Here is a 21,882-nt window from a genome sequence, read left to right as displayed (position 1 = left end):
GGACTTGAATTAGAGGGGGAGGGAAATGGGTTGGGGGTGGAGGGGTCCAAGGAGGCACTGCAGGTGTGTGGGGGGGAAGAGGGAGGCGTAGCGAGATCAGAGTAACAGAAAAACGATCTCTGGGCCGGCCGGAAGGGATCACCCACCCCCATCCCCAGAGCAGATCTTTTAGAAACACAGCCAAGCTGGGTCTAAAAATTGCCAGTGAACATGAATCCACCGCGCCCCTTGGTAAATCGTTCCGCTCGTGAATGGAACCGCTGTTAAAAATCTACCCCTCATTTCCAGGCTGCATTTATCCAGCTTCAGCCTCCAAGGGGGAGAAGTTGAAGCGAGACACGTTCTAGCGGCTAAGCAGGACGGCTGGAGGCGGGCAGGGGGTGATGGTAATCCAGGCAGCTGATCGGAGCCAGGATGAGCGTTCCAGCCGGACAGAAAGAACAGGGACCCAGCTTAGAAACGTCCTGGGGGAAGAAGTGGCAGCTGCTGACGCGGCCCCGACGTGTGGGCTGAGGGAGGCGTTCGAAGATGGCGCCAGGGTCACCAGCCCCGTGAGGAGGGATCACAGGAATCTCTCTGCTGCTCGGCCCACGCCCCCAGGCAAGCAGAAGCTCAGACGGGGGCAGCAAGCCGAGGAAAGTGCATACAGCAACACACGGGCACGCAGGATCCCAGCAGAGAGTGAAACGCCCGAGACCCTCAGTACCACTTCTTCGCTCTCCTTCCATGCCTGTCTGCTCCCTGCGTGCCAGGCAGGGCTGCCTGACGCCATTTACCATCACCAGGCTATATAGGTCGCTCTGCACCTCCCCAGTATTTCAGTTGGCCTGGTTCTGGCTGTATATAGAGCGCTCTTCCCCTGTTTGTGCATCTGCTACCTCGGCTGGTTTTCCTGTCCCTCGCACAGCTGGAAATGGCTCGTTTTGGATGTGGGTGAGAGCTTTCAGATGCTCTCTGCCTGTGGCTTGCGCTTGCCTAGGTTTTAACGTCTTACATTTTTAATCTACAGTTCTTAGATGCCTCATGGCAGAAGCCAAGACAACGGATTCAATAAAAAATATATATACACATCCACAGACTGCTAAGCCAGCCTACAGACCCCCCCAGCTCCCGTAAATCTATACTCGATACACACCTCTGTACAGACAAACATCTCTCTGCAGCCGCCCCCTCTCTAATACAAACGACAAAAACCATCTTAAGCTGTAAGGATTGCAGAGGCAAGCTTCCAAAGTTAGGAAATGCCGGAATTCAGGGGGCCAGTGTGACCACAATTCGGTCCCTTTGCATACATCTATTGTGCTCTTCCCCAGCATCACACAGGCAGGCGGTGGCAGAAGCAGGACCAGAACCCAGCTGCCCCGAGGCCTAGTCCAGTATCTTACACGCAAGAGACCAGCCCTTCTCTCTCAGTCACAGCCCGTGCCCACGTACGGCAGTAAACGAGAACAGACGAGCATGTGTTTAACGATTGTGTATCTGCACAAAGTGGGCAAACGCGGGCTGCGTTGGCAGCACTGAATTTTGTCACCTCCTAGCTTTTAAATCCCTGACTTTGAAACCGTGATATTCTTTTAGCATCAGTTTTGGATCTGTCATTTCCCTGGGTTCTTAAAAAAGAAACTAAAAACCAGGTGTTCCATCCCGTGGAACCGTCCTGACCCCTTCCCACAGGTCATCGGGGTCTTTAGGTCCCCAGCAAAGACGTCTATCACTTGAGCCAGAGGAGTGACTGGTAGCAGTAGTTTGTGTTATCCGCCATGTGGACCAGCCACAAGAGAGAGGCCAGGACACCCACTTTGTCAGCGATTTGTCGGCCAGCAGAGGAATGCTGACAAATCAGGAACCCTGAATTCCTCTTCCTGTCTCTGGAGGGGAGCGGGGTGTAGGGATGACAAGCAGGACAGCCAAGCTCAGAGTTGGCACGTTCTCCGGGAACTAGACTGTGAGTAAGTGACTGTGACTGGCCCTGTTAGAGATCTGAGCTCTAGTCTCTGCACTGCCTCCTGCCCTGCCTCGGTTAGGACATCCCTAAACTAGGGGAATGATGGCAGGTGGGGCAGGAGAACTGGGGCACACGCAGCCTGCGGGCGACCAGGGCAAGGCTAGGGCCAGTCTAAAAAAATAAAATAAAATTCAAATTTCAAAATGAAAAAAAAAAAAAGGGAAAAGATTTTCATTACAAATATTCCCACTTTTGGACCCGCTCTAGGTAGCGCTGACCGAAGAACGAGACATCTTGATGTAAGAGCTTGGAGGGCCCTGAAAGAGGTGAAGAGTGGTTTACCTTTGCTTTGCAAACAAGGAACCTCCGGAGGAGAGCTGGGTGCTAAACACGAGCATAATGCTTGGCTGTTTATTGAGCTGGGCCCCGAAAGAGGGGGGATGCAGAGGCCAGGTGTGGGGGCAGGGGTGACCCAACCCTATTTCAGGACATTTACGCCTCAGCAGAAGAGAGCAACATTTCAGAAACAAGACAGTTAGTGGGGATGCGTCCAGATGGATTTCTGAGTTTCTCCATGTGTCATATTTTACCATCGTCACCAGCACATTACACCGAAACCCCCGGCAGAAACATTAAGAACTAATATCCTTATCACAGCAATATCACTGAGCACCACTCACATGAAAACCTAACCGGGGATATGACAGCAATGCCCCAGAAAATGCCAGTCTGACACGGAATTCGACCCCGAGAACCCAGACGTTCTGCCGTGGTGCACTGAATAGCTCAGATTACAGCTCAGTGCTCAAATCTCACCCGCAGGTATCACGAATAAAGGACTGTTCGAGCACAGCCTATTATGGCAATGCCTCCGAATGCCAGGCTGGCGCCAGAGAGACTCCAGAAAACGATCTCCGGTCTTTAAAAGCAAGAACAAGGAGAGTCCTGTAGCACTTTAAGACTAATACATTTCAGATGCATCTGATGAAGTGGGTGCAGCCCAGGAAAGCTTCTGCCTGCAGAAATGTGTGTGTCTTTCAGGTGCGACAGGACTGGCTGTTTTCGCTGTATACAGACTAACACGCAACCCCCTTGAGGCTTTAAAATGGCATTTCCTGCTGTCAGCCAGACAGGGCTCTAGTCAACTAGTCATTAGCTCTATCAGTCCGGGGGAAAGAGCAGGCACGTGTCACATTTGGTAAGAGCGGAGGTTGCCGGACGTCTTCACGCAGGGTCAGACTCGCTCCAGGTTTGGAGGCCAAGAAGCTACTACCAGGGCCAGTGATAGCAGTGGTAGGACGAAGCGCGCTGGCTGACTCAGGAGAGCAGAGACGAAGAAAACCTATGAGATCATCAAGCTTAATCCTCGGGGGCAGGGCAGGCTTGTCCCTGCCAGAATCCTCCCCGCGGCTTGGCCCGGCTCGTTCCAGGTTTCCGCAGTGACGGGGTTTTGCCATTTCTCCGGGGAGATCACAGCACGGTGGAAATGCTCGCGGTGTCAGGCCGCATTTCTCCTGCCTTTTAGTCCGGTCACGCTTCTTTTATAGCCCCACATCCCCACCGAGACCATTCCTTGCTGTCCTTCAAATACTCGGCAGCTTTATCTGTATAGTCCCCAGTAGCCCGCTGGGAACCTCACAGACGGACTCAGAGAGACCGACCCCAGGCATGGGCTGGCCCCTGTCACCTTCGAGTCTGAGCTTCGTCCTGCTGTCACGGCCCCGTGCAGCCAAACCAGACACATTCAGTTCTTGTCGACCTTTACCCATGAGAAAGTCCCTCCAACCTGCTGCCAAGCGGTGCGAAGCCATGACCCTTCCTGCTGTTTCCCACTTGTCTGCCCCTGCCCTATGGACTGCCATCCACCGTGGGGCTGGCACGCAGGCTGCTGAACTTCTTCTAGGAAGGAGCAGTTTATGCGCCGTTGAACTGCTCACCCTCCCCGTGAGCATTGCGACAGCCACAGACTTGCTAACAAGATGCCGCCTGACAGCAACAGCTAAAAACAAATACCCGCACAGAACAATGGGGCAGAGGGCAGCGTGACTGGCTGTGTGACTGGCTCCAGCCTCCCCCTCTCCAGGGATTTCTCTTCGGCTGGTCTCCTTTGTCATCTTCCTCCCCTAAAACCCCCACGTCTAGACTGTTCTACCTGCAGCGTCATCCCCCCATGAGTTACCGACTTCGCGGGCTGAGTGAGGCCTGCAGTCGGAGATCCTGACGGCAAGGTGAACTAACGGCACATCCCCCCACGAGGGCCAGAGATGGGGGTCTGCTGGGCTGGGAGCAGAGTCCCGTGTGTTCCCCCAGCCGCTCCGACAGCGGTGACGCCCTCGGCAGTGGGGCAGAGCACGTGATAGGACTGTTTGGTGTGCCGGGGAAGGGACAGGTAGATCCTGCCACACTGAAATACTTGGTCCGGGCTGCATTGCCCTGGGCCATCTCTTGGGTTCCGAGGAGGCAGAGGGGAGAAGCCCCCGGCATCTTACCATTGCACTGAGAGCGAAACAGGAGCAGAGCAGCCCCAGAGCAGCTCTCAGGCCTGCCTCATGCAAGGGAAGGTACCAGGCAGAGCCGGAAGTGCAAGGAGCTGCTGAAGACGGGGGTTGGGGGGGATGAATAAAAGGGCCTTGCACAGAGCGGCGCTTGGCTGGCAAAGGGTGGAGAGCAGCATTGTCAGACGGAGGGGGGAGGTTGGCTGCGTCCGCACCCCCTCTGCGTAGCCCCCGCACAGACCAGCCCAGCGTGCACAGAAGTCATACAAGGACTTCCCGGGGGCACTGCTCACCCTGCTGCACGGGCAGCCTCCCCCACCAGCCATAATGGGGGATCCACCCAGGTACCTTAGCTCTACCCCCCACCCGGTATCTCCAGCCCTTTGCCTCTCCCTGCCTTGGCCACTATCCCTCCCAGTCCCACTATCCCTCGCCAGTCCTGCTCTCTGCCCCCCTGGAATGCTGAACGTTTGCTGGGGCGCTGGATCCTGCTCCAGTGACACGGTGCCGATGGAGCATTCTGCATTTACAAGTGTAGCTGAGAGCAGAATTTGGACTTGGTCTATTTGTACCACAGTTGCTCCTGCTTTGCGCGGGGAAGGGTGCAGGGAGCGTCCAGAGGTGTTGTCATGCTTGTCCTGAGCACGTCTGCTCTCTTCAGCTGCATGGTCATTCGGGAGGGGAAGGAGAGAACCTGCTCAGCACAAAGCTGGGGATGGATTTCTCCAAAAGGCCCTGCCCATCAGCAAGCTCTTAACATCCAGCCCGTGCTCCAGCACTGCCTCCTTAGCGGGAGAGACCCTCCCAGGCATTCATAGAGTATTAGAGTTGGCAGGGACCTCAGGAGGTATCTAGTCCAACCCCCTGCTCAAAGCAGGACTAACCTCAGCTATATCATCCCTACACCTCCCCCACTGCAACTTGAGACCGTTGCTCCTTGTTCTGTCATCTGCCACCACTGAGAACAGCCTAGCTCCATCCTACCTTGAACCCCCTTTCAGGTAGTTAAAGGCTGCTATCAAATCCCCCCTCATTCTTCTCTTCTGCAGAATAAACAAGCCCAGTTCCCTCCAGCCTCTCCTCATAAGCCTTGTGCTCCAGCCCCCTCATCATTTTTGTTGCCCTCCGCTGGACTCTCTCCAACTTCTCCACATCCTTGTTGTAGTGGGGGGGGGCCCAAAACTGGACACAATACTCCAAATGCGGCCTCACCAATGCCAAATAGAGGGGAATAATCACTTCCCGTGATCTGCTGGCAATGCTCCTCCTAATGCAGCCCAATATGCCATTGGCCTTCTTGGCAACCAGGGCACACTGCTGACTCATATCCAGCTTCTTATCCACTGTTACCCCCAGGTCCTTTTCTGCAGAACTGCTGCCTAGCTCGTCGGTCCCCAGTCTGTAGCTGTGCATTCTGGGAGTTGTAGTTCTACCTTGCTTAGATGAAATCTCTAAGAACGGAAAAACCACACACACACACACACACGGACTTTGATTTGAGTAACTAAATTTAAGACAAAAATTCCCCACTAGAAAATGAGGAACTGTCCAAACTGCAAAGCTGTGAGAGACAAAGCCATCCTCCCCAGATCCTAGAGATCAGAGCCTTTCCCCACTACCCAAGCAGGAAGAAGAGCTGTGCAGAAACCTCATGTGAAAGCAAAGGTGCAGAAACAGCATCACACTAAGGGAAAGCTTGAACCATGGACCCTGGACCCCAGAACAGACCAGCCACATGTTTATCCTGAAAACACCTGTCTGTAGACACAGCTGATGGATGGATTAACCACGACATCATGCCAGTGAAAGCTACTGAAATGACTTTAAAAAAACAAAAACAAAACAAACCATGGAATGGTGTCTGGAGGAGGCGAAAATCTGTCTAGTTAAAGTCCTGTAATTACTGTAGAGCCTCGAGTCCCAGTCACAGACCAGGCATGCACTGTGCCGGCTGCTGTGTAGACACAAAACAAACAGGTCCCTGCCTCGAGGAGCTTCCCATTTCCCTCGGTGTGCTCTTGTACCTTCCATGACTGCGGATCCAGGATGGCACACACCGATGGGCCCGTTCTAAGCAGTGCAGGCTGCATTAGCAGCCGGGGAGCTACAGAGAACCCCAGGATTTGCCTTTGTCCAGCAGCCTCCGGAAAGAACCCCTCTCCCAGCCATCGCAGCCACCTCCGTTTCTTCCCTACCACCAGGGGCCCTACAGCAAAGTCCTGACGTAGGTGGATAAAGATCCAGGTTCCAAAAGCCATCGGGGAAGCAACCTGACTCCCCTACCCACCACAGGGTTATTCGGACTCTTCTTTAGCCATCTGCCAGTAGCTACCAACGCTGAACCTCAGGGGCTTTTGGAGCCATCATCTGGAATCTACTACTGCTCCCGTCACTGCCAATGACTGGGCGGCTTGTGCGTTCTGCTTCCTGCACAGGTTACATGTCTTACACCTGAACACCTTCCCTTTGACAGCAGCATTCACGCCCGGACAGCGCTGGGCTCTGTTCGGACAATTCGCAAAGCCCAGCAAGGTCCGGTGGCCTGTGCTCTTTATTTCAGACCTCGTGCTGTACGGTGAAACAATGCTTTCTGCACAGAAGGCCATCTCGCGCTCTGACCCCTATACGGATTTATGCTTTGAGGTGCCCGGGTGTTTCCTGTCCCCTCCATCCAGAATTAGTCTCTCAAACTCTGGTAAGGTTGGGGCGTTTTACGTTTCTCTTTTGAGCTGGTCAGATTTTGTTTCAGAAACAGGCAGCACTTCAGTCAGATTTGCTTCAAACGCCTTTTCCTGCAGCGTCTTCTTTTCCCTATTTATAGGTCAACGCGTGTCTACTTTAAGAGACCCCTTACTGGGCCCGGACTTTACATTTAATGAGCACTTGTGCTAATTTGTGCAAGTGCAGGATCATTTGAGAGGTTGGGGGCTGTGCTGTGGCTTCCAACAATTGCGACCTTGACCAGTTTCTGTCCATAAACAGACAGAAGAAAACGCTCACAGCCGGAAACATCTCACAGCATTTCCTTCTGCGATCTGAACACCAGTCTACGGCCCTTCGGGGACTGCTTTGGAAGCAAATGCCTCTGCAGTCATTTCGCAGGACTGACTCCATCCCGCCTGAGCCTGCAGTCAGCGGAGCTCTTCGCTCTTTGTTAGTCTCAATGCAGTCCAATACTGGTGCGCCGGCTTTTTAAAACAAAAACAATGCTGCTTTTCTCACTCACTCCAGCAGCATCCGATGCCGTTTCAAGCAGCAGTCTGAGCGCAGCACTAACTGTAACAGAGTAGGGACGAGTGTGACCCACTGCTGCTCTGTGCCAGGCCCGTGAATCCGTGCAAGTCTTTGGTGTTCTGGGGTCCCTCCATTTATACGGTTACTGTCACCCTTCTCGGGCCCAGTCAATGAGTGTACTTCCTACAGAAATACTGGACACTGGGAGCTCATGTTCCGTTGACTGTCCCCTACGAACCCGGAAGTCTTTTTCAGTCACTGCTTCCCAGCCTGCCCCGCAAGGGGAGCTGAAGGTGCAGAGTTACATGCTTCCCCGACCCATGCCGACCTGCCAGAATCTCGGACTTGCACCCAAACCGGAGGTCACTCTTCACTGTGCCGGCCGAACGTGACCGCCTCAATGGCTCTCATGAGGCACCCCTCACGTCCAGTGGCCTGCAGCAGAGTCGACTCACCGTGGGAGCGCCCGCTCGCAGCTGGGCATTACCCAGCAGGCTCTCCTGCTTTAGCGCCCCTGGCCAACGCCCACTCCAGCCTTGCGGCGATCAGCCTCAGGTCACGCTTTGGTCCCACCCCTTGGAGGGAAACAGGAAGTCCATCAGAAACAAGTGCCTGGTCTGCTGCCGCCCGTTCTAGGCCCAGTGGTTCAGAACCCTTTTCACAGGGTTTCCTGTGATCTATATCCCCTTCGGAGGGACTCCATGCTACCTTGGCAGGAGAACCCAGGCCCATTAGTCAGGCATATGCCACCCTCAAGATGCAACTGGGGGTGGGGGTAGCTGGCCTCCCAGGCCCACACTGTCCCTTTCACCAGCCATGTGGGGTAAGTACCCATCACATGGGCTTACTTTTGGCTCTATAAAACTTGTTTGGTTTTATGACAGCACCCAGACCATTGGCCCTGTGATTTGGGATCTGGGTTCGCTCAATAACACTGAGTTTTGCCATCCCATGGTCAGAGCCTTTCTCGGTTCTAAGGACACTTTAGATTGACGGATTCGCCGTCCCGGACCATTGTTAAATCAAGACTGGATGTTTCTCTAGAAGATCTGCTCTAGGCAGACGTTCTGTGGCCTGTGTTACACAAGAGGCCGGATGGTGCCCACAGTGGACCCTTCTGGCTCTGGACTCGATGAAGTCACACGGTACGGGTGTTTTTGGCAGTACCACGGTCTAGGATGCACCGAGGATATAATACCTTAAACACTTCGTCTAATTCTTTCAGAATCCCGCCTGCATCGGGACCTGCAGACAGGTGATGCACCCTTCTGATCATCTGCATGTTCGGAATGCACATCAACTCGAGCTCAGAGGGGACTTTAGATTTTACTACTTCAAACTCGGAGTGGGAGCTTTCCTTACATTTACAGCCTCTGCTTTCCCGCATGGACGGATTTTGAAGCTGTTAAACAAAACGTACTAGTCCATATTCCCATCAGGCGATCGCTACTCAGATTGGCAGCGATTCTCGCACACTCAGCCCCCGGATCTACTTTGTAATTCACTTTTTGTTCATTTCCACTGTCACACACTAATCCGTTGCAGAGCCTCGCTTTGTCCATTTATGAAGAGGCTCAACAAAAAAAATTCTCTGCATCATCAGAGCTTTGTGCAGCAGCAGCAGGTTCAGAGGCGCTGTTATTATTTATTTGCTGTTTGAACTAACAGCAAACACGCTTTATAAAAAGTGGCTGCTTTCACTGGGGGCTTGGCACGGCACCGCTTCTGCGGTGCACCTTTGTGGTGTGATTGCCTGAGGACTTACAACAAACAGAACCGGCCTCTGCCGTTTGCTCTCCGTATGGCGAGTCTCTACACCTCGCTCTGCGTCTGGAATTAGATGCACTTCTGTGCTTGTGCTGCTTGCAAACAACATCATTTGGGAAGCACATGTCTGGCAAGTGCCGCAAACACCCACTGGCCTGTGCAAAGCGGAGTCCATTTCTCACACTCAGTTGGCCTGGCCTTAGTCATACCACAAATAATTTGCTCTCTGACTAGCCCATCTGGTACTGCTCGAATTTACATCACTGAGCCCCAAGTAGATCTAACACGCTGCTCAATGGCCACCTGGCTTCTTCTACAGAAGATGTGTGCGGGGGAGAGAGGCGGGGTAGCACTCACTAGCCTGGGTAGCCCCCTCGGAGCCTGCAGTAGTTTGCCCTTTCTCACAACTTCGCCCTCTGGCCAGTCCCACCCCCTTCCAGGGGGACGAAGAGTCCCAGCAAACAGAAATCGGACGATCTAGGATTTACTGAGGGGCCTGTGTTATACAGGAGGTCAGACTAGACACTCACAATGGCCCCTTCCGGCCTTGGCATCTGTTAATAAACCTTATCCCAGCCCTTCAGCCCCAGCCTTGTCCCCTCTGCATCAGAGCTTCTACATCCCTTCCCTCGGCGGCTGGTACGGGCATCCAGGCCATCCCTCTGCTGGGGTTTCTGGACCAGGGACCCCATATTAAGCACCTGTGCTCTGCTTCCTCCGACTCAGCGCTGCTTCCCCGGGCCACTTCCTGCCTTCCACTGCCTCCAGGCCTCTTTCACATAGCAACGCCTGCCAGGGCTTGTTCCCTGGAGGCTCTGGCTCCACGCGCTGCTTCCTGCCAGTCTGTGGCTGATGCAGGGTCCCCTCAATCTCCATGGCAGCCGGGGACTCCTGGCAGGCTACACCTCTCGCATCTAGCTGAAAGGGCCCCCGCAATCCCCCTCCCGGGACGTGCCTCTCCTCGGGTGACTCCTGGCTCCAGGAGCACCTTTCTGCACCCGAGTTCTGGCAGCCTTTTATGGGTGCCCTTAGCTAATCAGCTGCCAACCAGCCATCTAGGAGGTGATTACTTCCAGGTGGGCCCAGCGGGGCTCATTCTCAATAAAGGCAGCCCTCCTAGGTCCCTCCTTAAAGGGGCCAGCCCCCCATGGCAGGGAGCCTTTCCCACGTGACATTCTTGCATGGATCACAGTGTTTTGGACATCTCATCACTGGCAGATCGAACAACGTTCAGTCCCCTTTCCATGCTCCCCCTGGAATCTCTTGTGGTCTCCAGTGCCTCCGGACCAGCCAGAGTCGCCCCGGGAAGGACTTTGCCCTCTCAGCCTTCTCCGCTGGGAGTTGGGGAGCGCTAGAACGAAGCCCTCTTCTCTGCCTGGTTCCCTCCCACGCAGAGGCACCCACGTGCCTTCATCTGCTCCATTTCGCAGAAAGATTCAGTTTCCTTCTGCCCCTGTGTAACAAGGGTGGGAGGCGCCGGCGCGCTCGCCGGGACCGGGTTCTCTTGGCCTCACACAAGGAGTTACACCCTGCCCCGTGGCAGCAGTTGGGATGTAATTGCCAGCGCCAGCAGCTGCATTCAGTGCTCATTTCTCCTTCCCCCGCCCAGAGCAGATCCGGGTCAGACACGGAGCTCCGGGTCCGGGGCAGCGCAGCCATTCAGAGCCAGAACTGGGGCCCAAGAGCACGGCCCCCAGCCACTGAGATAGTCCTGGGAATCAAAGCCCCTCATGTCCCCAGCGAGCCCTGAGCTTTGCCAAGCACCAGACAGATTGGCTCCAGAGCGGGGTCTGCCCTGGTCCGAGTGGGAGAGTCCCTTCTCCCCGGGGGGTGCAGGAAATGGTGCGGGAATCACAATGGGCTGTACCCTCTGCCTCTGCGACAGGTGCCTGGGAACTGCACATGGCTCATCGCTGACTCAGCGGGGAGAGTGCCACGTAACGGCCCAGCACAGGGCCAGGGCGGCAGCGCTGCTGGAGGTGCTGTGAAGGTCCCGACCACCCCGGTCACTGACGACCACAGGCTCAATTCCCCTCCCCACGTCCCATGGGCGGTGCCAGCTTCTGCTCACGGAGCGGAGCCCTCCTATGCGCCACGAAATCAAACAGAGGCTTGGCCAAGCGGCTGCCGGGCGGGCGGGCGGGCCAGCGAGACATGGCCAGGGTGAGATCCTGAAAGCAGGGAGAAAGGCCGGTGTCCCTGCGTGGGGCTCGCTGGGATGGGCGGCGCCGTCTCTCCCCCCAGGGGATGGAACTATGCCAGGGGGGTGGTGGCGCTGCTGCCTGGGAGAGGAGCGTGTCAGGGAGGGCTGGGCGTGGGGATAGGGCTGGGCTAATTCCCGGGGACCGGCATTGCCTTGGGTGTGAACGGGGCCTTCACGTCTGATTGCCTGGTGTGGGAAAATACTTGTGAGCAACCTGAGCAGGGAGAGAGTCGGGGGGGGGGGGCAGGGTGTGTGTGTGTGTGTGTGTGGTGTGTGAGAGTCCCTGTGTGCGTCTGTGTTCCCGCCTGCGCATGTGCGTAGCTCTCGTTAGAGCACAAGAGCCCTTTATGCTCGGCGCACACCCTCCCGGGGCGCCGCAGGCGGCGAAACGCTCGCTAATGGTTATTGTGCTTGTTAAATGAGTGAGTGAATGTGCCAGACACAGGACTGCATTCACGGCAACCCCCCGGCCCCCGTCACCCTGCCCTGCCTCCCACATGCCCCAGCCCAGGTCCGAGAGGGGATGACGTCAGCGCGCACCGGAGGGAGCCACGGCCTGTCTCTAGAGACCACTAAAAACCCCCTCTCGCCTGCTTGCGTGAGGCCAAAGCGGGTCATATAAATGCTCCCCGGTAATGGAAGCGAACACCACTTCCGCAGTCGTCTCCATGCCAACGGCTCACAGATCTGCCTCACCCCTCCGCACCCCTCGCTCTCCGCCCAAACTGAAATCTCGGCCGGTCTCTCCGGCGTCTCCTCGCGGACGTCCAGCCAGTAGCTGAAGCTCAGCGTGGCTAAAACCAAGTCCCTAATCTTTGCCCCCAAGCCTTCACCTGTCCCTTGTGTCTCAGCCACTGCTCTGCCTTTCATTCGAGCCCATCACCTGGGCATCATCCTGGACTGGCCCTCTCTCCGGGTCGTCGCATCCCGGTTGTGTCTGAGTTCTCGTCTACACTTAAAACCAACGCAACTGGGCCCCTGCAGTCTTTTAATGAAGATGCTCTAAGCAGACAGGGGAGAGCTCTCCCAGCAGCTTAGTTATTCCACCTGCCTGAGAGGCAGTCGCAACTCTGTCCACATGGGAGGGGCAGGGAAGCATGTTAGATCAGTAGAACTACATCCCCCGGGGGGTGGATTGTTCACGTCGTTATACAGACATTGGTCTGCAGTTAGACCAGAGCTAAATCTGGCCGATTTTCCCTGCAGAACAGCTCTCAGGAATGACCTTTCCTGCACACGCACAGCTAAGAGTCTCATCAAGCTCCCATCTCGCGTCTCAATTACTGCAACATTCCTTTCAGGAGCCTAGACAAACGCAGTCTTGCCCGGCTGCCATCCGTTTAGCCTGCTGCTCTGCAAAGAACACAGCCTCGGGCTGCAGCCCTCCACGGGAATCCCTTTCTCCATCACATCAAACACCAACGACTTCACTGCCCCTCTCCACCCCCCTCTATGGGTGAGGTTTCCGGCCCCCGTCTCGATAGGGGCACTCAGTCCTCGAGGATCCCTGGCCCTGGAGCCTTGCTTCCCCTCTCACTCTCTGTAGCTTCTCGCGACCTCTTCCCACAGGAGCTGGAGTATAGCTGCTGCTCAGCTAGCTGTTCCGTGTAGGCCTGCCAGTACTCCTGGGCCCCCCACTGCCTCAGCGGGGTGTCGAGATCCTGCCACAGTAGGGCCTGAATCCCTCCTTGCTGCTGGTCAGCCCCTTTCCACAAGGGCACAGACTCCAGGCCGGGAGGACACAAGAACCCTCTGCAAAAAAGGCCTCTGCATACCCCGGCTCCACTGTATTCACCCTCAGCGTCTTTCAGCTTCTCAAATCCCTGTGACGGGCAATGGCCCCTACCTTCAGATCCTCCCTGTATATGGGGGTGACCGTGTGCCCGCATTCTCCACCACGTGTAATGGGGCTCCACTCGCTACGCTGGCACCTCCTGCTGGTTGTCTGGGGGATTAGCCGTGCCGGTCAGTACATCCTCTCCCGGTGGTGCCTTACCTGCCATCACTTCTGTTCCTGGACCCACATCACTCCAAGGACCGCAGCGTCCTCTTCATGATAGTCCAGCTGTCCCGCCACCTCCCTGTTGGTGACGGGGGGAGTGGGGAATCCAGGCCCACCCATTACTCTGGGTCCCGGCCCAGGGACCTTGTAGATGGCAGCCACCTGCCGAGTCCCTCCAACTCCTCAGTACCTTTCCCTGGGCCACTTTTCCATGGCTCCAGCATCTTCTTCACTCTGCCTCAGGGCCTCAGCCTGCAAATCCTAGCAGCCAGCCAGGAGCTCTCTCTAGCTGCCCCCGGTCCCTGCTAGCGGCACTGCTCTGTCCAGGGTGCTCACTTCCTCCTGCCTGCCGGGCACCCCGTCCTGCCTCCTTGAGCTCCAGGCAGTAACTGACTGTGCTCTGTCCTGCAGCTCTTCTTATATGGGCCTGCCAGGCCCTGATTGGCTGCTCCTCTCAGCCCCTCTCCAATTGGCTGCTGCCTGTGCAGCCTCCCTAGGGAGCTATTAACTCCTTAGAGGCCGGTGTGGGGCCAATGCCCCATCACAATCTTATAACACAATTCTTATATCACGTCTCTGCTACAATGTCCACAAACATTTGACAAGGGTTTGGCAGCTGGCACGCTGTCCAGTATTGTCTGATCATTCCCTTGTGCTCCCCCAGCGCTCGGTCCGTATCCAGCGGGCGTCTCCTGCCTTGTATTTAGATTGTAAATCCTTGGGGTAGGGACTGTGTTTTTGTTCTGTGTGTAGCACACTGGGCCCCGGACACTCTCACAGTGCAAATAACCAAATACAACGAGGTGCAAACAAGAGGCGATGCCCGGCTGGCCCGAGTCCGGCAGCAGGAGAGGAAAGCGGTACAGAGGGGAAGGCGCTGCAGAGCCCGGTCTCTCTCATTTCTCAGCTGTGAAAGGAGACAGGGTGGTCCCGGGCCAGTCACATCCTGGGGTGGAGAGGAGTCCATGGAGCCAGCTGCTAGAATCAACCCCCCCTTTGACCACATCAGCGACCTGCCCGAAAAATCCCCCCAGTCTGGAGGGAAACGCTCTCTCTAGTCTAGTTCAAATATTGAATTCCCCGCCCCCCAACGCGCCCTGCTCTCACCCTGCCAGCAGAAAGCATCGTTTCTGTAGGTCCTACAAAACCCCCCACTGCTCCGAGCTGACCTGCAGGCTGCGCAGCAGGTCCCCCACCCAAACGCCCGGTTCCGAGAGACGCCGACATCCCCGAGGAAGTAAACGCAGCACAAGGGAGAGTGGGAGGCGAACCTGAGACCACGGCGAGGCAGGCGGCAGGGACTCTCTGAAGGAAGGAGCTTCCGCCTCTCAAAGCTCCCGCCACCTGCCCCTCGGGACCGAGAAGCTGCCATTACTAGCAGGAGTCCGGCCTCCTCGGGCGCCTGGACCAGCTTAGTCTAATTCAGGTGCTTACCTGATCGCCATCACTGGGGTATCACCTATTTATTTACACCCCACACCCCGGTGAGGGGGGAGGGATATTACCCCCGTTGTACAGATGGGGAGCAGAGACCCACCCATGGTCACACAGGACTCTGTACCCAAGCAGGGACTTGAACCCAAAGCACTGGGCCACCCCTCTTCTCTGAACGTCCCCCACGACCTCGGCTGCACCAGCCGGCGCCCGCCGCCTCTTGCACTGGTGCTGCTGTAACCTGCCACTGAGCCTGGCCTGCGCTAGACGAACGGCGACGGGGCTGGGACGGCGGGGTCACAGCAGCACTGCTGGATGGCTGGGATGCTGGTGCATGGAGGTTCAGCATCACAGTCCGGAGGGGGGAGCCTGGGGTGTCTCTCAACACCCTCGAGCACCAGCAGGTGCTCATGGGGATGGGCAGGAGCCGCTGATCTGCAAGGCAGGGCGGGTGTGGTTGGCGGGTCAGCCTCCCTGAGTCCCAGCGCCAGGCTGCCACAGCTCACGTCTCCTTGAAAGGGGAGGGCATCACGGCACCGCGCTAGCTAGAGAACCCCCAGGCTGCAGACCTTCGCCCAGCACCTGGCCCATGGGCTGCCGGCGTTCAGCCCAGTGAGACACGGTTGCAGAACCTAGCTCCCGGGGGGTCTGTCTGCGTCTGGGTGCGGGGGTGGGGGTGGCGCTAGCCCTATGGAACAGGGGGGTGCAATCGGGGCTGTTCTGCAAACACTGGGCCGGATGGCCGGCCTTCTCCATAGACTCCCACAGGCACCCAGCGCCCCGCCTGATGCCCCAGCCCATGCGCACAGAAAGCTGAGCGCTACGCTCCAGGCAATGCCAGCCTAGCCCACCCAGGAGGCCGTAGCCCAACTCCCCGCAAGCCCCACCCTGGCCGCCCGCAGAAGCCGTGTCCAAGCCCCCGATTCAGGGCCGGCTTCCGAGCTGGAATCAGCAAATCCTGCTGCGTGGGCAGCATGTGCAGGGCAGGCAGCCCCTGTCTGCCACCGGAGGCAGGATGCAGCAGCTCCTGGAGTGAGGGCAGGAGGGCAGTGGGCAAGTAGCCGGAAAGGCCAGGCCACGGGCACCACACAGCAGCGATGCAGCCTCCAGCCTAAGGCACCACGACCAAGACGGCAAAGGCTGGGCAACGGGCGGAGAATCCTCCCGTTCAGGGCTGTGTCCCGCCGCCGGATTTACTCCCACTGAGGTAACCAGAATATTAACCAAGCCAGGCCTCCGGGACTGGGCCCAGACCATGCACGGCTGGGAAGGTGATGGAGGGAGAGTGCGATTTGCGGGGGGAGGAGAGCTGGTAAACAAGCAGCCATCAGCATACACCAGAGATACCAGTGTGGAAACCAATCTGAGCCAAGATGGGGACTGGGGCCCACTCGGAGACAGACGCGGCCAGGATGCAGGCAGGGGCTGCCCGGCAGAGCTCCAAAAACACAGGGGTGTTAACAGCCATTCTCAGGAGAACAAAGAGCCTGGGGCTGAGCCGGGAAAAAAGCAGAGCCAGGCCAAAGCGACCCACGGCGCAGGAGAGGCTGGCCGGGCACAGCACGCAAGAGCAGGGACGCCGAGAAGCTGCCGTCCCCTGCCACCCGGCGGCAGGCCCATGGGCAGGGCGGGCGGGCGGGCGGTACCCAAGAGGATTTGTGGAGACCAGCGCCCTCGCTCCCAAAGGGAGAGCGCCTGAGTTCTGCCCCTATAAACCTCGGAGCAAACTCGCGGGGGGAGGCTCCAGCCCACGGCTTGGTGCAGCTCTCACAGCCTCTCCCTTGGCACCGGCAGGACCTGGAAGGCCAGTGGCCCGCAGAGATCAGTCCCCGTCAGCCCTTGTTCCTGAACGGCGCGTGGATGATTGGGGACTGCCTGCGCGTTCCCTTCCGGTGAACTCCCCCCCGCACGCTGCTCTGCCTCCTCTGGGAGGAAGCTCTGGAGCTGCAGGCACGTCCGGGAGCAGATCAAAGGCAGCCCCTGGCCCCTGCTGTGGCAGAACCGAACCGACGTTGACCCAGGCAAAGCGCAGACCGAGGCTCAGCAAAGTGCCCCTCTTTCCTGAGCACCCCCTGCTATTCCAGCCCTGTTTGCACACCCGCCCCCCCCACACAACCTGCTGATGCATCTCAAACACAGCCCAGAGCTACCCCGGCTCCTCCAGCCTGGGGCTCCCCGGCCAGAGCTCTGCCCAGGAACTTCACGCCCTCCCCACAGCTCCAGGCTTGGGATCCTCCCCTCTCAACACATGGTGCTGCTCCACCAGCGAACTGAGCCCTGAGCAGCTGCCCCTCCTCGCTCCATGCTCCCCCCCCAAGACTGCCCCGACCGCCCAGTGTGGGTTAATCCCACTGGATGACAGTGGCACACAGGACATGCCCGACCGGATCAGATCGTGGTCATCTTAGTCTGGTCTCTGGCAGCAGCGGGTACATGACGCTTTAGGGAAAGGAAACCCCCACTCCAGAATGCCCCATGCCAGCTGGGCAAAACTGGGCTGATTCCTCGTCCACTCTGGGGATCAGCTGACGCCCTTATTACTGATCCGGCCCGGAGCAGGCCCCCAGGAAGCTGGCGTTTGCTCCAGGGGATGGTCCTGGCCCTAGACAGCACGGCCAGGCCGCTCCTGGCCAGATCCAGGCCAAGTGGGCAGCCTTCCCACGTGTGTCGTGGGTGCAGAGCCATGCCCCTTTGGGGAGGGAGGAAACGAGCACTCGGAGCAGGCACAGCTCACAGGGGGAGGCTGGCGCAGAGCGGCCTTTCGAATGCAGCGCTCCGTCCGCGGCCCAGCGGGGGTCTGAAGACCACTGACGGGTCACTGTACCCGGGCCCCTCGGTGCCCGACTCATCCGCTGCCACGCCTGGCCCCTCAGCAGGAGCTCTGCCCCGGGCTCCCAGCACCCCTGGGCCACGGCATCCCCCTGGAAACCCACCGGGCCCTGCAGGACTCTGAGACCTTTCTCGACATCAAGGATTTCTGCTGATTGCAGCCCAAGCTCGCCAGCCAGGGGCCTCCAGGAATCCTGACCAGCCCCCCCCCGGCCCAGGCACAGCACAAGCACCTCCAAACAGATCACACCCAACCTGCGAGTCTGCGGCACTGGGCTGCCGGGAGATAAAGAACCGCAACCGTCTCCTCTGGCCCGCAAGGCGTTAACTCACCAGCAAACACCACCTGATCCTCGACCCCCCTTCCTGCCCCCAAACAGACCCCAGGAGAGACATCAACAGAAACGGGGCAAGGTGTCAGGAGAAACCAGCTACAATAACACCCCCCCTCCCCCCCAGAAGACAACAAGGGAGGAGGCAGCCTACGGGGATCTGCACTGACAGCCCAGGGCCTGCAGGGATCTCCACCCCCAACATGTGGGGTGGGGTGGGGGGGGTTGGATGGCAAAGCCCCGCCTGCCTCTTGCTGGGCGAGAGCGCTCTGCACGCAGACGGGCGCACCGGCGTGCCCCTCTCCAAAAGGCTGGGTCAGGTACCCGGGCCGAGGTGATGCTTCTACCAGAACCACAGCCCCCAGCTGCCGGTTCTGGGGAGGGTGTGGCACAGGGGCGTGGGGTCAGACCTCCGGCCTGGGGCATTCAGGGCAGGGGATTCTGTCCAAATACCAATCAGAGGAAGGGCAGCTGTGGTTTCATGGACCGAGCATGGGGCTGAGGGTCAGGACTCCTGCATTCTTTCCCCAGCTCTACAGCAGACTTGCTGTGTGACCCTTGCTTGCCTCGCTCCGTGCCTCAGTTTACCCAGCAGGAGGCGATGGCGTGGAGCCCCCTTGGTAGTGATGTGAGAGCCGTGGCTGGAACGTGCCAGCTGGACCAAGCTTAGAAAGCCCAGAGCGGGGGTAGGTCCCTCCTCCGCCATTCCCCAGATGAGCCAGCAGTGTCCCTACAAAGTGTTCCCCAGGCCTCTGCAGAGTGCTGCATGCGCTGGGGGGGAGCGCTGTATTTCAGACCCTGCGCCACGCCCCAGATACACACTGTCCCAGGCGCTGGCTCCCACGCAGGGGCAGCAGGTCTGGCTTGCAAACAGAGCATCACAGTCTCGGCCCAGCAGCACTGAGTAAAATGAAACCCACCCCCACCCCCGGACTGCTGCGGGCTGGGGGAGGGCAAGCGGGGGGAGGGGCAGGCTAGGGGGTCTGAGGTGTGGACACCACGAGGGTTCCTGGGCTCCAGTAGGGGTGGTGAGGTGTCCAAAACGCTGCTGGTGTGAGGGTCTGCGTCTCCCAGCTCACAGACCAGGCCGGACGGGAGGGTGGAAGACAAGAGGAGTCGTTTGGCACTGGGGGCTCCAACTGGCTGACATGGGCCCTCCGGCTCTGCTGGCCAGTGCGTATCTGGGAGGTCACCTCTACGGCCACGGCTATGAATCTGCAGCATCATCAGAGCACACAAGCAGCTCTGCCATGTGGCGGGGACTCAGCGGAGGATGCCACACTCATCCCACTGATGAGCGCGTCAGCGACGGCCAAACCGCTCCCCCCGCCCCGACCACTCCCAGCAAGAGGCAGGCGTGTGGCGGGGCAGCCCCTGGCCGGGCTCAGGCTCAGGAATCCACGGCACAGGGCAGTCTATACACAGAAACGCGCCCACGCTGCGGGTGCAATGCCCGGCACGGGCCCGTCGGACGCAGCGCGCCCGCGAGGCTAGAGAACCGCGCCCTGCCCCATGCAAACCCCCGGCTGTGCCGTGAGCACAGACACTTACCTTGTACTTCGTGGCCAGTAACTCAGTGGCTTCTTGCTCCTTCCTCAGAGCCTCGATCCGCTTCTCCTTCTCCTCCAGCAGCTTCTGCTTCTCCTCGCTCACCAGGCTGTGGTCATCTTGGATGGCCACCTTCTCCTCCTCCAGCCTTTCCTTCTGCTCCTGCAAGTAGTTCTCCATGTTCTTCTCCAGGCCGTCGTCATTGTCCTCCTCCCCTTCGCCCTCTGCGATGCCCTCTCCGTCCGCCACCTTCTTCCTCCGGCTGTTCCTCCTCCTCTTCTTGCTCAGCATCCCCCGCTTCTCCAGCTGGGCTTTCAGGCGGGTGATCTCCTCCTGGAACTCCCGCAGCAGGGTGTCCTTCGGGTCCTCGTTGACCCTGGGCTTGTTCTTGATGTTCTTCGCCCGGTTGGCGAAGCGGAGGGTGGACAGGCTCTCCTCGTAGCTGTGAGAGGCGGGGCCGAGGGTGGCCACCATGATGGTCTTGGCATTGCCGCCCAAGGAGTCCTGCAGGAGACGGGTCAGCTTGGAGTCTCTGTAAGGGATGTGGGTGCTCTTGCCGTCCACCAAGGCAGAGATGACGTTGCCCAGAGCCGAGAGGGAGAGGTTAATCTTGGAAGCCTCCTTGGGCCTCTCCCCTTGGCCCCCGCCCAGTTTGCTCTGGCGCTCGCTGCCCGCCAAGTCCACCAGGTTGAGCTTGCCCACCCGGATGTGGTCCTCGCCGTCCGGGCCGGTCTCGCTGCACTCCACCGTGATGACGAAGATGGCGTGGGAGCGGGAGCTGTGCTCGTTCATGTTGGTGCTGCCCACCGACCGCGTCTGGTTGCCCAGGTTCATGACGTGCTCGATCTCCTTGACGTTCTTGGTCACGAAGGAGGAGAGGTCTTTGATGTACACCCCCGTCTCGGGGTTCTCCTTCAGCTCCAGCTTCTTGTTCTGGTCCTTCGCCAGGAGGTCTCTGATCTCCTCTTGGTAGATCTCCAGGTAGGAGGCCCTGACCAGGTACTGCTGGTTCTGGGACCGGGAAATGTGAGTAAAGATGTGCTCGAAGGAATTGGGGATGATCCCCCTCTTCTCCGGGTCCGCCCAGGCCCCTTGCATGGTGTAGGTCTTCCCGGTGCCCGTCTGGCCGTAGGCGAAGATGGTGCCGTTGAAGCCCTGCAGGACGGAGTCGATCAGCGGCCGGACGGTCTCGTCGTACAGGTCCGCTTGCTTGGAGCTGGCGTCGTAGACGGCGTCGAAGGTGAAGGTCTTGGGCAGCTCCCCCGGGGCAGCCTTGGGGTTCTGCAGGGTCACCTGCCCCAGCTTCACGTCCATCTCCAGGATCCTCTCGTACCCGGCGGCTTCCTCCTTCCGGCTCACCGGCCGGCACCGGGCCACCACCTTCAGCGCCTCGCCGCCCAGCCGGGCTTTCTGCGCCATGGCGAGCCCGGGCCGCTCACCGGGCGCCACTCATGGGCGGCTCGGGGCGGGTTTTCCCACCCCCCCGCGGCGGCGGACGCTGCAGTTATTTGCCCCGGCGTCTCCACCCCCTTCTCTTTGTGCCAGGGCGCTCACTGGGCGCGGTCCCCTGCGAGCAGCGGCCCCAGCCCGGCTCATCCCCGAGGCTCAGGCCCGCCGCCAGCCGCCGGCGCAGAGGGGCGCGGAGCGGGTCGCCCGGGGAGCGCAGAGGGGCGCGGGCAGAAACGCGCAGCCGGGGCGCGGGGGGGGGTTTAAAGATGGAGCTTCCCCGCCAGGCGCCCCGAGCCGCTGGGCCGAGCCAGGAGCCCGGGGTCCGGGAGATGCTCAGCGGCGCTGGCTGCCTCCAGCTCCGGGGGCTGGGAACGCCGCGCCCGCCCCTGCGCGGGATGCTGCGCCTTCATCCAGCGCAGCGCAGCGTGTGTGCGCCCGGCAGCCGCGCAGACAGGGGACAGATGCGGCGCAGCGCGGTGGGGCGGGGCTGGGGGGAGGGAGGCCGCCGAGCAGCTGATTTGCTGGCGGGGAGAGACGAGCAGCGCCCCCCCCCCCCCCCGCGTCCCCTAGCCCCGGCCCTGCGCAGCCGCCCCGCCCCGGTGCGCGGCCGGGCATGCCGGGAGCTGTAGTCCTGCCTGGCCGGC

The 21,882-nt window shown here is 59.0% G+C and overlaps 1 protein-coding gene across 2 annotated transcripts in view; it reads right to left on the bottom strand.

The window, feature by feature from the left end:
• KIF3C (kinesin family member 3C) overlaps positions 1–21,644 on the bottom strand; it is a 56,470-nt gene extending 34,826 nt beyond the window's left edge. For both annotated transcript variants that reach the window (XM_067550472.1, XM_067550473.1), the window contains exon 1: positions 19,793–21,644. In XM_067550472.1, coding sequence (XP_067406573.1) covers positions 19,793–21,208 — 1,416 coding nt within the window. In that variant the 5' untranslated portion in view covers positions 21,209–21,644. The remainder of the gene's footprint in view (positions 1–19,792) is intronic.
• Between the last annotated feature and the right edge of the window lie 238 nt (positions 21,645–21,882).

This window comes from Emydura macquarii, unplaced genomic scaffold, assembly GCF_026122565.2.
Source record: "Emydura macquarii macquarii isolate MOO-44397 ecotype Brisbane River unplaced genomic scaffold, CSIRO-AGI_Emac_v2 contig_1300, whole genome shotgun sequence".
NCBI lineage: Eukaryota > Metazoa > Chordata > Testudines > Chelidae > Emydura > Emydura macquarii.
This window is presented reverse-complemented; position numbering and strand designations above follow the sequence as displayed.